General features: G+C 42.9%; 1 protein-coding gene across 1 annotated transcript in view; it reads right to left on the bottom strand.

The window, feature by feature from the left end:
* Nucleotides 1–44: 44 nt before the first annotated feature.
* LOC129814855 (dnaJ homolog subfamily C member 16-like) overlaps nucleotides 45–14954 on the bottom strand; it is a 33216-nt gene continuing 18306 nt past the window's right edge. Inside the window, exons 10-16 of the mRNA XM_055867948.1 lie at nucleotides 12885–13062; nucleotides 12584–12766; nucleotides 11796–11872; nucleotides 5152–5232; nucleotides 2985–3074; nucleotides 2693–2863; nucleotides 45–2425 (exon numbers count right to left, since the gene is read on the bottom strand). Of these exons, the coding sequence (XP_055723923.1) occupies nucleotides 1855–2425; nucleotides 2693–2863; nucleotides 2985–3074; nucleotides 5152–5232; nucleotides 11796–11872; nucleotides 12584–12766; nucleotides 12885–13062 (1351 nt within the window). The 3' untranslated portion in view covers nucleotides 45–1854. The remainder of the gene's footprint in view (nucleotides 2426–2692; nucleotides 2864–2984; nucleotides 3075–5151; nucleotides 5233–11795; nucleotides 11873–12583; nucleotides 12767–12884; nucleotides 13063–14954) is intronic.

A 14954-nucleotide genomic window follows, 5' to 3' on the forward strand; every position in this document is an offset into this window, starting at 1 on the left:
TTAGCTGGTAACTTTATTCCACATCAATCTATTCCTGTGAGTGATAGATTTAGAAAATGTTTATTCATGTTAGGAAGCATATAGGCTACATCAAATAAATAACAGCACATCAAATAATTCTAAATTCACATCATTTCATTCCAATCGTTTAAAAATGGACAACAGTACTACCGATTCTCCCCAACAGTTCAACATCTCAAACTTACGTTTTTTTGTCAAATCTCTCATCAGCACCAATATTGAACACGAGAAACACATTAAAATTAAAAAAGGCAGGCAAAGTGAAATATCTACGTAGTTTATATCTATAACTTTAGTGAAGCGGGAAATCATTCTGTCGCAAGAACGCAAGTAAAGGGCATCTTACGCAAACCTGGTGCAAGTGTGACCGACTGGGTTTGAACCATGGACTATATACGCTTTCAACCACGGTTTAGCTCGCTAAGCTAAAGCCGTAACCAAAGTCTTCAGGTCTCAGGCAAGGTCGCTCATCATCACACAAGCAACGGTTCACAAGCACACCCTGAGTTACAGGAAGGAAAGAGTTGTGGAATAAAGTTGATGGTCGCTTTGCAAATCTCGTGTGACAACACAGAATATTCTTCTGACAGTGACATGCAATAAAACCCAGAGCGGTATATTTAAGGGCACGGACTCGAAACGAAAGTAAAAGAAACAGAAGGATGATTCAACCTTTCCGCCTGATTTGCAAAGGGAAAGAAATATTTATAAAAAGAGTTCTACTGAGATCTCCAGCTTGGGGATCTGGCCCTGAGCAGCAGCACAGAACACCAAGGGCTCTATTCAACCAGCTAGAAACAAGCACCCCCCCAAGTCCTAACCACTAGGAAAGAATACGCACAACTGACCTTAGTCCAGTGTTACTGTGGTAAAGTTCAGTAAGCATGAAACAGGAGAAAATGTCGTGGAAAGGGAGGTAATACCTGAATTTGTGCTACAAAAATCGAGTTTGTTTATCCTGTTTCAAACATGTATTCCTATGAACATTTACATTTACATTTAAGTCATTTAGCAGACGCTCTTATCCAGAGCGACTTACAAATTGGATGACACTAGTTTAAAACTGTACATTAAATCTTTTTTGCTTCACATTATTTTGTTCAGTACATGGATCCTAACCTACGTACTCCCCCCCCCCCCCCCATAATTGAACCAGAGGCAGCTGGTGAGAGGAGCTATAGGAGGAAGGGCTCATTGTAATGCTGGAATGGAATCAACGGAATGGTACCAAACACATGGAAACAACTTTTGACTCCATTCCATCCCAACCATCACAATGAGCCTGTCCTCCTATAGCTCACCCCACCAGCCGCCTCTGAATTGCACATAATATACTCCCCCCCCCCCCCCTTTTCTTTAAATCGTACGAGCCAGTGGTTATTGAATAGGGCCCTTGGTGTATATTTACAACAAAATATCCAAACATACAGTAGTCAGTGCAACACGTCAATTGTTTCAAGCCCTAATTCTGGGTTAACAGCTTCCTATGAAAGACAATGGCAAGATCAGTGCATTTGAAGCTTCACCTACAGTCCCTAAAGCTAAAGTAAAAAATGATTGTTGTGATAGGGTAAATGGAGCTTCAGTTTCTTGCCTGCTCCCGGATCAGTTTGTGCTGTCTGGCCAACTCCTATGACCATTGTCACACCTGAAGTTGGCATTCGCAAGAAAGCACAAACAGATCTGGGACCAGGTTAGTATCCTTTATAGGGTTATATTAAATCTTCTGTATTATTCATTGGCTTTGCATAACGACTACTGGCTACGTTTAAGCTGCAGAAATGTCATTTACACTTCATAGGGGTCCGGTCGGGTCCAGTCCAGTGTGGTTCCTCAATTCTGGGGAGCAGGGCTGGAGCTTGGGGAGGTGGTGTCCAGCCCAGGCCAGCCAGGGACACTGTGCCTGGGCAGAGTCCCCTCCATCAGCCTCTCCATCCACAGCCCCAGCCTGTCCAGCTTATGGTGCACCTCCAGACTGGTAGCCCTGGAGGACCGCCCACCACCCCTCCCTCCCCTACCCGACGAACCCCCCTCCTCCCTGGACCTTGAACGTGAGCTCGACTGGGATCGCGACCTTGACCGAGACTTTCTCCTGGAGCCTTCGTCAAACGATGAAGACGATGAGCTCGAGCTCTCTCCGCCAGTGTCCGTGTCCCCGGTGAAGACAGGTCTGAAGAGACAGAAGTACTTCTTGTGTCCATTGAGGGCCAGAACATGGCCTGTGAAGTCTCTGGGACGACCTGAGAACGGAGAGGAGTATTCATCCCCCTCTCCTCCTCCCCCCTCCTCCTCCTCCTCTCCGTGGGTCAGGGCCCGGGCTGCGGTAGGACAAGACTCCAGGAGAGATGGCATCCACTGGCTGTGTTTGTCTGCATTCAGGAAGGAGAAGTGTAGGGTCTGGGTCCTGAGGGTGGGCATAGAGAGACAGAATCACAGACAGAGAGACAGAGTGGGTGTAGCACAAAAATACACTAATCACTAGCGCAAGTGTGGCATAATACAATATAACACAGAATGCATTTAATTTCTGACACAATATAAAGTGTTGAGGTTATTTTCTAACGCAGTACATTTTCTGTAACCTTTATTTATACATGTTTGTCTCACTCATTTATGTATTACAAAAAATATATATTTTGCAAGAGAGGCTAAGCAGTGTATTGCATCTTACCCGGAGAAGGAGAAGACCTCTTTGGCGTACTTCCTGAGCAGAGCATTCTTGGAAGCGTCAGTGAGTACTAGGACCACGTTGATGTGACCAGGTCTCAGCTTGACCAAGTTACTGATGTAGGTGATGTTTGTCAGCTCCGTCACCTCCACAAAGTCCTTCTTAGGAGGACGACTGGTAGGGTGGGGAGAGAGAGGAGAGAAGAGTGTGAATACTCATGACACTGAAGAGCAATATCCTTGCGCATGCATGCCACGCACGCCTCCCCACATTCTCACACTTATTTTATTGTTACCTGGAAGTATTGGCTCTACCAGGTGAGTCGTCAGTCTTTGGTGGGTTCTTTGGCTTTGGTTTTTGGGGAGGCTTCTCTTCACCCGAGTCACTAGTGATGAAGAAACGGTGAGAGAACAGCTGTATGTCTGTCTGCTATCAGAAGACGTATGACTTATCATTCGACTACAGACACTGACTGAAAAGTCAATGTGTAAGGTTGAGTTAACTCTCCTAACATAAAAATATGCAGCATCATGGGCTTTCCAAGTATATTTCAGAAAGACAAATGTGATTCTACATGTTTCTATTGTAAATACTGTCTCAACAAATCCTGATAACATAATATATGCCGGGCTTGTGGAGCCTTTTGTGGAAGCAAACACCAGAGGGGTATACTACAAAAAATAATTAATGAGTTGGCTATAGATTTTCTGGTTCACAAAAAAAGCTAAACTTAGATATAGTTACAGTCAAGTTTGGACACACCTACTCATTCGAGGGTTTTTATTTTTGCTATTTTCTACATTGTAGAATAACAGTGAAGACATCAAAACTATGAAATAACACATACGGAATCATGTAGTAATCAAAAAGGTGTCAGAAAACTCAAAACATATTTTATATGTGAGATTCTTCAAAGGAGCCACCTTTTGCCTTGAGGACAGCTTGGCACAGGCTTGGCATTCCCTCAACGAGCTTCATGAAGAATGCTTTTCCAACAGTCTTGAAGGAGTTCCCACATATCATGAGCACTTGTTTCCTTACCTCTGCGGTCTAACTCATCCCAAACCATCTCAATTGGGTTGAGGTCGGGTGATTGTGGAGGCTAGGTCATCTGATGCATCACTCTCCTTCCTGGTCAAATAGCCCTTACACAACCTGGAGGTGTGTTTTGGGTCATTGTCCTGTTGAAATACAAATGATAGTCCCACTAAGCGCAAACCAGATGGGGTGGCGTATCGCTTCAGAATGCTGTTTTAGCCATATTGGTTACGTGAGCCTTGAATTCGAAATAAATCCCAGACAGTGTCACCAGCAAAGCACCCAACACCATCACACCTCCTCCTCCATGCTTCACGGTGGAAACCACACATGCGGAGATCATCCGTTCACCTGCGTCTCACAAAGACACGGCGGTTGAAACCAAAAATCTCAAATTTGGACTCATCAGACCAAAGGACAGATTTCCACTGGTCTAACGTCCATCGCTCGTGTTTCCTGGCCCAAGCAAGTATCTTCTTACCGGTGTCCTTTAATAGTGGTTTCTTTGCAGCAATTCAACCATGAAGGCCTGATTCACAGTCTCCTCTGAACAGTTGATGTTGAGATGTGTGTGTTACTTGAACTCTGTGAAGCATTTATTTGGGCTGCAATCTGATGTGCAGTTAACTCTAATGAACTGATCCTCTGCAGCAGAAGTAACTCTGGGTCTTCCTTTCCTGTGGCGGTCCTCATGAGATAGTTTCATCATAGATAAAGCTTGATGGTTGTGACTGCACTCGAAGAAACTTTCAAAGTTCTTGAAATTTTCCGGATTGACTGCCATTCAAATCAAATCAAATCAAATCATTCATGTCTTAAAGTAATGATGGACTGTCGTTTCTTTGATTATTTGACCTGTTCTTGGTTCTTGCCATAATATGAACTTGGTCATTTACCAAGTAAGCCAGTCTTCTGTATACCACCCAACCTTATCACAACACTGATTGGCTCAAACGCATTAAGGAAAGAAATTCCACAAATAAACTTAAGGCACGCCTGTTAATTGAAATGCATTCCAGGTGACTACCTCATGGAGCTGGTTGAGAGAATACCAAGAGTGTGCAAAGCTGTCCTCAAAGCAAGGGTAGCTACTTTGAAGAATCTCAAATATAAAATATATTTTGATTTGTTGAACACTTTTTTTGGTTACTACATGATTCCATGTGTTATTTCATCGTTTTTATGTCTTCACTATTATTCTACAATGTAGAAAATAGTCAAAAATAAAGAAAAGCCCTGGAATAAGCAGGTGTGTCCAAACTTTTGACTGGTACTGTATATGTGTTTTTGGTTGAGTCAATTAGACCATGACTATTTCAAGCTTATTTTTCATATATATATATATATTTAGGCAAGTTAGCAGGCCTACGGTATGTAAACTAACTTGGAGTCCCAGCCCCAGAGGCGGAGGCTCCCATGCTCACCTGAAGGCCTGGATGATGACAGTACCAAAGAGGATGAACAGAGCAGAAAAGATGAGAGACAGGATGGGCAGCATCTCTCGCCTAGAAGATAAACATCAACACGTTTAGATGATATACTATAAATCTATGATACTTCCGTTGTCAATTTTTTTTCTACCATAAAACACCAACAAAAGGTTTAATAAATGTGTTGCAGAATTATGTCATCACCATCTAACCCAGGGGTAGATAAACTTTTTTTGGCCCACAACACCAACCACGTGAAAAAAAACTAGAATCAACAGCCAATGTTAACTTTTTTTATTTTGGGCTATGGCAGTCAAACTGCACGACATTATCAGTATTTCTGACTGTCTCCTCAACTCAATCACTCTCATACTTTTCATTTGCGGCTATGACTAGGGCTGTGGAGGTCATAAAAGTGTGTCAGCCAGTTACTGTCATGCAAAAGTCTGCCGGTCTCACTGTAATTGGCCGTTAATTAACATAAAAAATGTTGAGCATATCGAGGACTCCACGCATACAAGCTGCATTCAAGCCGCTGAGCTGATGTGCGCCTTTGGAACATCTACATTTAAAAAGTCTCAAATCAATTTAATATACTGTACACCATCACAATAAATCCATTATTTATTTTTAGCCAGGTCTAAAGAAACAATATGATATGAAGAAAATGTATTTCAGAAGAACAGAATATGGAGTTGGCCTACTGTATATTATCTAGCTAAACTCCATGCCATAGGCTGTACATTTGTTCATTTAGCTAACAAGATACCAGTGCACTTTGAAAATACTCAGACCCCTTGACCTTTTGTTACCTAACATTGTTACCCAACAGCCTTACTTTAAAATGGATTACATGTATTTTTTCCCTCATCAATCTACACAATACCCCATAATGATGAAGCGAAAACAGGTTATATGTTTTTTCAAACGTATAAAAATAAAACTATTTAAATCACTTATTTACATAATAATTCAGACCCTGTTATGAGACTCGAAATTGAGCTCTTGTGCATCCTGTTTCCATTGATCATCCTTGAGATGTTTCTACAACTTGATTGGAGTCCACCTGTGGTAAATTCAATTGATTGGACATGATTTGAAAAGGCACACACTTGTCCCACAGTCGACAGTGCATGTCAGAGCAATAACCAAGCCATGAGGTTGAAGAAATTGTCTGTAGAGCTCCGAGACAGGATTGTGTCGAAGCACAGATCTGGGGAAGGGTACCAAAACATTTCGGCAGCATTGCAGGTCCCCTAGAACAGTGGCCTCAATCATTTTTAAATGGAAGAAGTTTGGAACCACCAAGACTCTTAGTAAAACTGGCCGCACGGCCAAACTGAGCAATCGGGGGAGAAAGGCCTTGGTCAAGGAGGTGACCAAGAACTCCGTGGTAAATCTGACAGAGCTATAGAGTTCCCTTGTGGAGATGGGAGAAACTTCCAGAAGGACAACCATCTCTGCAGCACTCCACCAAATCAGGCCTTTATGGTAGTGGCCAGGCGGAAGCCATTCCTCAGTAAAAGGCACATGACAGCCCGCTATCCCTACGGTGAAACGCAGTGGTGGCAGAATCATGCTGTGGGGATGTTTTTCAGCGGCAGGGACTGGGGGACTAGTCAGGATCGAGAGAAAGATGAACTGATAAAAAATACAGAAAGATCCTAGATGAAAACCTGCTCCAGAGCGCTCAGGATCTCAGACTGGGGGCGAAGGTTCACCTTCTAACAGAACAACGACCCTAAGCACACAGCCAAGACAACACAGTATTGGCTCCGGGACAAGTCTCTGAATGTCCTTGTGGCCCAGCCAGAGCCCGGACTGGAACCCGATCAAACATCTCTGGTGAGACCTGAAACTAGCTGTGCGACACTCCCCATCCAACCTAACAGAGCTTGAGAGGATCTACAGAGAAGAATGGGAGAAACTCCCCAAATACAGGTGTGCCAAGCTTATAGCGTCATACCCAAGAAGACTCGAGGCTGTAATCGCTGCCAAAGGTGCTTCAACAAAGTACTGAGTAAAGGGTCTGAATACCTTTGTAAATGTGATATTTCAGGTTATTTTTTTTATAAATTTGTTAAAATGACAAAAAAGTATTTGCTTTGTCATTATGGGATATTGTGTGTAGATTGACGAGGGGAAAAAAATATTTCATCGGTTTTAGAAAAAGTCTGTAACGTAACAAAATGTGGGGAAACTGAAAAGTCAAGGGGTCTGAACACTTTTCAAATGCACTGTATGCTTATAAGTCCCGTGCCATCATTTCATATGATTTTTTAATAAGAAGAATATCATTGAACTTAGTTGAATAAAATAGAAAGGATATGTCCCCCCATTCTGGAGCAAGACCACATATGAAGTGACAATGTTGAGTGTAAAAGTGATCATTTGAAAAACAGGTCCTGTAAGCTAGATTTAGAGTTAATTGGCAACTTAGTTCTGAGCAATGTTCCCTCTAAGCTGCGCACTTGCACGGACACGCAGGATCCCCGAGACTGCAGCGCAGCTCCCAGGGACTACAGAGCAAAGTGCAGAAGAAATATCAGCCCATGGAGAGAAGCACCAGATTGAACTCAACTTTCTAGAGTTTTCCCTGTCAGTTAATATAAATGTTATCGATTGAACGCATTATTAGCCAGTTTCAATGCAACATACCAAAACAAAACGAACTACGCAAGATATTTTGTTGTTGGCAGAACGCATCAGAGTAGGATTCTATTGGACACGACTCAGGCCGTACTCTACACAGACCAGTGTGGCATAACACATTTTTTTTCATAACCAATCCATTTGCCTATATGCAAATAAGCAATAGGCATATATGGATCTGTGTCATTTACTTTGAACTGGACTGTGTTAACAGCTGTGGTCATGAATAGATGCACTTGTTTTGAGATCAAAGCAAGAGCTAAATGTAGCCATGTGTGCACATTTTGTTCATATCCTTTGCCAGCTAAGAGTTATTATCCAAGTTATAGATCATTTGTAGTCAGCAATAGTGGAGTGATTGCTTACGATGAGCACAAAAGGTGTAGATTTTAGAGACATCTTTGAAAAGCAAGAGAGGTAGAGAGCTTTTTTTGTCTTAAAGGGGCAGTGTTGTATTTTGAGACAGGCTTGAATAAGCATAGTAGCCAATAGGCAGAGAGTAGCATAATTTGTCTGATTCTCTGTAATAATGGTATGGGAATTTTTCTGCATTTTATTTTGTAAAGTGGTTTCTTGCGTCAAACAACATTTTCAGTCACCTTGTCTGAAGGACAAGTGAATAAACAGGTTAATGTCAAGTCCTGCTTGTTGTTTTCAAAAGTCTCATGGAATATATAGACCTACATTAAACACCACACATTGGCTGCGGCTGTAGGCTGAATGACAGTACAGCCATGTTAAAACATTATGGGATGCATTTTCTACATTGTTTTTGATGGTAGGCCACTCTGGTAGGCCTAGATTATGATCAAAAAGCCACAGTAGCCTTCTTGGCCACTGTTAAAACTAACTTAAAGTGGGTACAGCCTCAGTGTTGACAGCAAATGCATGCTGGAATTTTCACAACGTTCAAGTTTGCACTCGGCATTGGTTGTTTGAGGGAACATTGGTTGCGAATGATACAAACCTTAGAATGTCTTCGACATCAAAACACATATGGGCTGTGTGGTAGCAAAATTACAATATTATGATACCGTTTTAAACCATGGTTGTTTTCATGCAATGGAGTAGCTTTCATAGAACTCTCGCTCTTCATTCTGATTGAACTGAGAGGAGACTTTGAAGCTTGGATTGGCAACTGATTAAGTGATGGCTTGGTGATAAACTTTACAGCCACATTCCATTCTGTGCTTAGTGGTGCATGTGAGACATATGTCTCTGATTGGACTAAGCTCGCGTTCATAGATAAGATGTGGTGTGTGTGACCCGAGATGGCCTGAAGGAATAGAACAAACACTTCAGTGTTGGCTCTCATCGTTGCTCATGGGAAACTTAGAGTAGTAAAATAACCCCCCCGTGCAGATAAACAACAGGATGAACCCAGAATTAATCTGCATGGTGGTAGGGTGCAGCCATGATTAAAGCATTTTGAGGTCCGCTATATAAAAAGACCCTGTATACTATATGTATGATTTTAAGCACTCGGCAACACAACATTTCGGAGTGTGCGGTCGCCGGTTTCATTATTGCAATAATTCATATTAAATCAAGATGATTGGTTTGAAGAAATGACAAAGTCTCGCTCACGTGATTCGAATATTCCACCGCAGCTGCATGCTGCGACTATACGCTATTGATGATTTGAGAAAGTCGGGGGGGGGAGCTCGGTTGCTCGCCTCAGGCTGCACGGCAGTTCTCTCATCAAGTGATGATATTTTCACCCATCAGACTATTCTCAATTGAATTTCGTCTTCACTAACATGTCAAACTAGTCTAGATTTAGAATTGGCAGGAACAAAATACATGTCATCTGTATGCACTCAAATAGCGAATGGAGGACGCGGGCTTTTCTGACTGTCCGTTTTCCAATGATGCTCGATGGGCTACTTGGGTTTTATAGCTGAGCTGTGGATAATATGAGCAGCTGAGAAATACATAGACCATTTATTTCACTCCATGCGTCAACCGCTTTGAGGAGCACGCGCTCGCTGTACGACAGGTGATATTACCGCCCAAACGCCATATGCCACGGGCTCTCCAACCTTGTTCCTGCCGCTACCCAGTGCTTAAATTTGGGAAACCAAGTAAAAATCTGTTCGGGAACATCGATAGTAACATGTTTTGCACAACAAAGCACATTTCACTAAACTGTTGACAGACCCTCTGCGCCGTTTGAGAAAGGAATACAAGAGAGGAGTTGGAAACGCATGGCGGTGAGATATTCTGTAGCTAAAACGTAATGTCAGCCTATTGATTATGAAAATATTACAAAAACTCTGATTACTAGGCTATTCAAAATCATATACAAATTCAATACAATTGTAAGCTAACTGTAAGCCGCCCTGCATAATCAATGAACCAACAGCATCGACTAGGGCTACACGTTCTAATATGCAGTAGGCTACAGTTGAAGTCGGAAGTTTACATACACTTACGTTGGATTCATTAAAACTTGTTTATCAACCACTTCACAAATTTCTTGCTAAAACTATAGTTTGTTAACAAGTCGGTTAGAACATCTACTTTGTGCATGACACAAGTCATATTTTCCAACAATTGTTTACAGATTATTTCAGTTAATTACAATTCCAGTGCGTCAGAAGGTTACATACACTAAGTTGACTGTGCCTTTAAACAGCTTGGAAAATTCCAGAAAATTATGTCATGGCTTTAGAAGCTTCTGATAGGCTAATTGACATAATTTGAGTCAAATTGGAGCTGTACCTGTGGATGTATTTCAAGGCCTACCTTCAAACTCAGTGCCTCTTTGCTTGACATCATGGGAAAATCTAAAGAAATCAGCCAAGACCTCAAAAGAAATTGTAAACCTCGACAAGTCTGGTTCATCCTTGGGAGCAATATCCAAACGCCTGAAGGTACCGCGTTCATCTGTACAAACAATAGTATGCAAGTATAAAAGGAAAAAGAGGAAAGCTTGCAAGCCGAAGAACACCATCCCAATCGTGAAGCACGGGGGTGGCAGCATCATGTTGTGGGGGTGCTTTGCTGCAGGAAGGACTGGTGCACTTCACAAAATAGATGGCTTCATGAGAAAGGAAATTATGTGGATATATTGAAGCAACATCTCAAGACATCAGCCAGGAAGTTAAAACTTGGTCGCAAATGGGTCTTCCAAATGGACAATGACCCAAACCATACTTCCAAAGTTGTGGCAAAATGGCTTAGGGACAACAAAGTCAAGGTATTGGAGTGGCCATCACAAAGCCCTGACCTCAATCCTATAGACAATGTGGGCAGAACTGAAATGACGTGTGCGAGAAAGGAGGCCTACAAACCTTACTAAGTTACACCAGCTCTGTTAGGAGGAATGGGCCAAAATTCACCCAACTTATTGTGGGAAGCTTGTGGAAGGCTACCCGAAACGTTTGACCCAAGTTAAACAATTTAAAGGCAATGCTACCAAATACTAATTGAGTGTATGTAAACTTCTGATCCACTGGGAATGTGATGAAAGAAATAAAAGCTGAAATAAATAATTCTCTATACTATTATTATGCTAGTGAGGTAGGTTTATTCGAGGTAGGTTTCATCATATTTTCGAGCACGATTTCTGCTTTTGTGCTGGTGAGTTGCCTCGGCTTAAATTAATGCAGTAGCCACCGAACTGAGGATGGTGGTATAAGAAAACAGTCCATTTTGCAGCAGCGTAGCGGGCCTAGCCATTCACTGTGGGGATGATTCATGTGCCGCCTTTTCCCATAATCTAAGGGTGCTCTCTCAGTGGTTGAATGTCTTTTAGATTTTAATCATTTGAATTTGGATTTCTAAGGTTAACCACATTACAATGACTTTGAGATACAAAGACAATATTAAATATATACATATTTTAAAAGTTCAGGCTTTTGGACATTTTCCCGTGAACCCCATTTTCATATCAGGCAACCCCGTATGGGGTCACATCCCCTCGTTTTTGGAACCGCTGACCTAACCCAATTGAAAACGGACCAAATACAGAATTATCTTACCAGTTGGAGAAGAGAAGGTCATCATAGATTTGAAGGAAATAATCGTAAGCTGCATTGATCCACTGAATCAGAAACATCTAGAGTTGGGGAAGAAGAGAGGAATTGCTGGTTAGTTCAGATAGAGTGCCGTCGTAGTTCAGGTAGGTAGGGGTGTGTGTACCAGGTGTGCATGTCTCACATGGGTCAGTTCGTTGTTTAGTTCCGGCAGTGTAGCATCATACAGGTAACTGCCAAAATAATGGAAACACTTGAGTAAATGAGGGATACAAAGTATACTGAAAGCAGGTGCTTTCACACGTGTGGTTCCTGAGTTAATTAAGCAATTATATCCCATCATGTATACAAATTCTGGGCAAACCATTATTTTGGCTACCGTAGCTATGCCCCCATAGGATGACAATGCGCCCATCCACGGGGCACAAGGTCACTGAATGGTTTGATGAGCATGAAACGATGTAAACCATGTGCCATGGCCATCTCAGTCACCAGATCTCAACCCAATTGAACATTAATGGGAGATTCTGGAGGGGCGCCCGAGACAGCGTTTTCTACCTCGATCAACAAAAACACCAAATTATCGAACTTCTCGTGGAAGAATGGGGCCCTCCAATAAAGTTCCAGACACTTGTAGCGTCTATGCCAAGGTGCATTGAAGCTGTTCTGACTCGTAGTGGCCCAACGCCCTATTAAGACACTATGTTGGTGTTTCCTTTATTTTGGCAGTTACCTGTAGCTCAAGTAGGCAGGTGTGTGTGTGTACCAGGTGTGTGAGTGAGTGTGAGACTCACGGGAGCCAATTCATTGTTTAGTTCAGGTAGCGTGGCGTCATAGCTCAGGTAGGAGGGGTCTCTCTGCAGGAGCTCCAGCTGCTCGTGGAGGCGGGTCTTATCATCATCACTGCCGTTCCATCCACCAATCACAGACCGGTACACAGCCTTACCTCCCGGGCTCCGCCTCTCCAGTATCACCACCTGTCATGGTGCAATCAAACACGAGCGCATAATGTGTGCGTACTGTACGATACGATATACATTACTGCCCATTTGTGTGGGTGTGTATTGTACGCAAAGCATGTGTTTATTTACTAACCTGTGCGAACAGTGGGGCCTGGTTGTGGAGCAAGGCCTGACACAGTGGTTGTTGCTGTCTCTGGTAGACATATGTGAAGCGCAGGACGTCTTTAGTGTTGGACGAGGCGAAGGTCAGGAAGGCCTGGTTACCAGGGACAAACCCTGGCTCCTCACCAGTGATCAGCAGCACACAGTACCTGAGTGAGTGAGAGAGAAAATAAGGAAGAAAATTAACTGTATTTTCCTCAAGGATCAGAAACGTGTCTTTCTGCTTTGTTCCAATAACCACACGAGCATAACACTTATAACTCAGAATGCATGCCAATACAATACGTCATCCTTAGGATTATCCCGACGCAGATATACAGTATATCCGAGAGTCTTTATTGCAGTCACACTGCAAAGATAAGATCTCACAACACGTATAGAAGTGTTGAACATCTCAGAAACCACAAAAAGGTTACATAGAAATCATCTGATATGTGTAGTGCACAGTGAGACTGCAATAAAAACGACCTAAGACAAGAGGCGAGCTCTGTCCACATTAGCATACCACTTAGAATTAAGAACACATGCCCAAAACATGAGTTCATTCTAAGTCAGGCCTGGGCAAAGGATGGCCATATGCGGCCCGCGACCTGATTCAATGCATCCCGTGGAATCCTGCTCAGATCAAAGAATTTGCGATAGTAAAGTTTTGAAAGAAGTATTTGTCATTCAAATTAAAAGCCCAATGAATACTCGCCTTTGTGTAATGATTTAACTCCCATGGCTTGTGGGACATTTATTTTGAAGGCACGTATAAATAACAACTGCACGAGGACCGTCAGTGACTGACAGGCTGACACACACGTCACAGTTACAAATAGTAGCTAGCTAGAAATTGCGCAAAAATGAACTTTTTCAAAGAAAAGGAAAGTAGACAATGAATGTAGGGTGTTCCAGCAAGAGTGGACATTGACATATTTCTTCATTGAGGTATCAGGGAAAGCTGTGTGCTTAGTGTGCAAAGAGAGCATCACTGTCTTGAAAGACTACAACTTGTCCCAACACTTCCAGACGAAGCATGCAGAGAAATATAGGAAAGTGTCTTCTGAGCAGAGGGCAAGAGCATCGAAATAGTTGCTTTCTCATTTGCAAAAGCAGCAAGGACTTTTCACAAAACTGCATTCAGCAAACAGAATTGCGAGAGCTAGCTATGTACTCTCCCACAAAATTGCTAAATATTCCAAGCCATTCTGAGGGTGAATTCATTAAAGAATGTTTAATTGACTGCAGCAATACCTTGCCCCGACAAGAAAGAGCTGTTTGAAAATGTTTCCCTGTCATGGCGAACAGTGACACGGCGTGTTGAGGACGTCACAGAGAATATGGAACAACAGTTCCAAAAGCTCATCAATAAGCTTAAGGACCCTGGGATGAAACACCTCCCTCTGCAACTGGATCCTTGATTTCCTGACAGGCCGCCCCCAGGTGGTAAGGGTAGGTAAGAGCACATCCGCCACGGTGATCCTCAACACAGGGGCCCCTCAGGGGTGCGTGCTCAGTCTCCTCCTGTACTCCATGTTCATTCATGACTGCAAGGCTAGGCATGAATCCAACACCATCATTAAGTTTGCCGATGTCAACAGCGGTAGGCCTGATCACAGACAATGACGAGACAGCCTATAATGAGGAGGTCAGAGACCTGGCCGTGTGGTGCCAAGACAACAACAACCTCTCCCTCAACGTGATCAAGACAAAAGGAGATGATTGTGGAATACAGGAAAAATACTGAGCACATCCCAATTCTCATCAACGGGCTGTAGCGGAGCAGGTTGAGCGCTTCAAGTTCCTTGGTGTCCACATCACCAACAAACCAAGCACACCAAGACAGTCGTGAAGAGGGCACGACAAAATCTCCCCCCCCCCCCCCCAGGAGACTGAAAAGATTTTGCATGGGTCTCAGATCCTCAAAAGGTTCTACAACTGCACCATCAAAAACATCCTGACTTGGTTACATCACTGCCTGGTATGACAACTGCTCGGCCCCCGACCGCAAAGCACTACAGAGGGTAGTGCGTACGGCAACGTACATTACTGGGGCAAA

This window comes from Salvelinus fontinalis, chromosome 18 (assembly GCF_029448725.1).
Source record: "Salvelinus fontinalis isolate EN_2023a chromosome 18, ASM2944872v1, whole genome shotgun sequence".
Classification (NCBI taxonomy): domain Eukaryota; kingdom Metazoa; phylum Chordata; class Actinopteri; order Salmoniformes; family Salmonidae; genus Salvelinus; species Salvelinus fontinalis.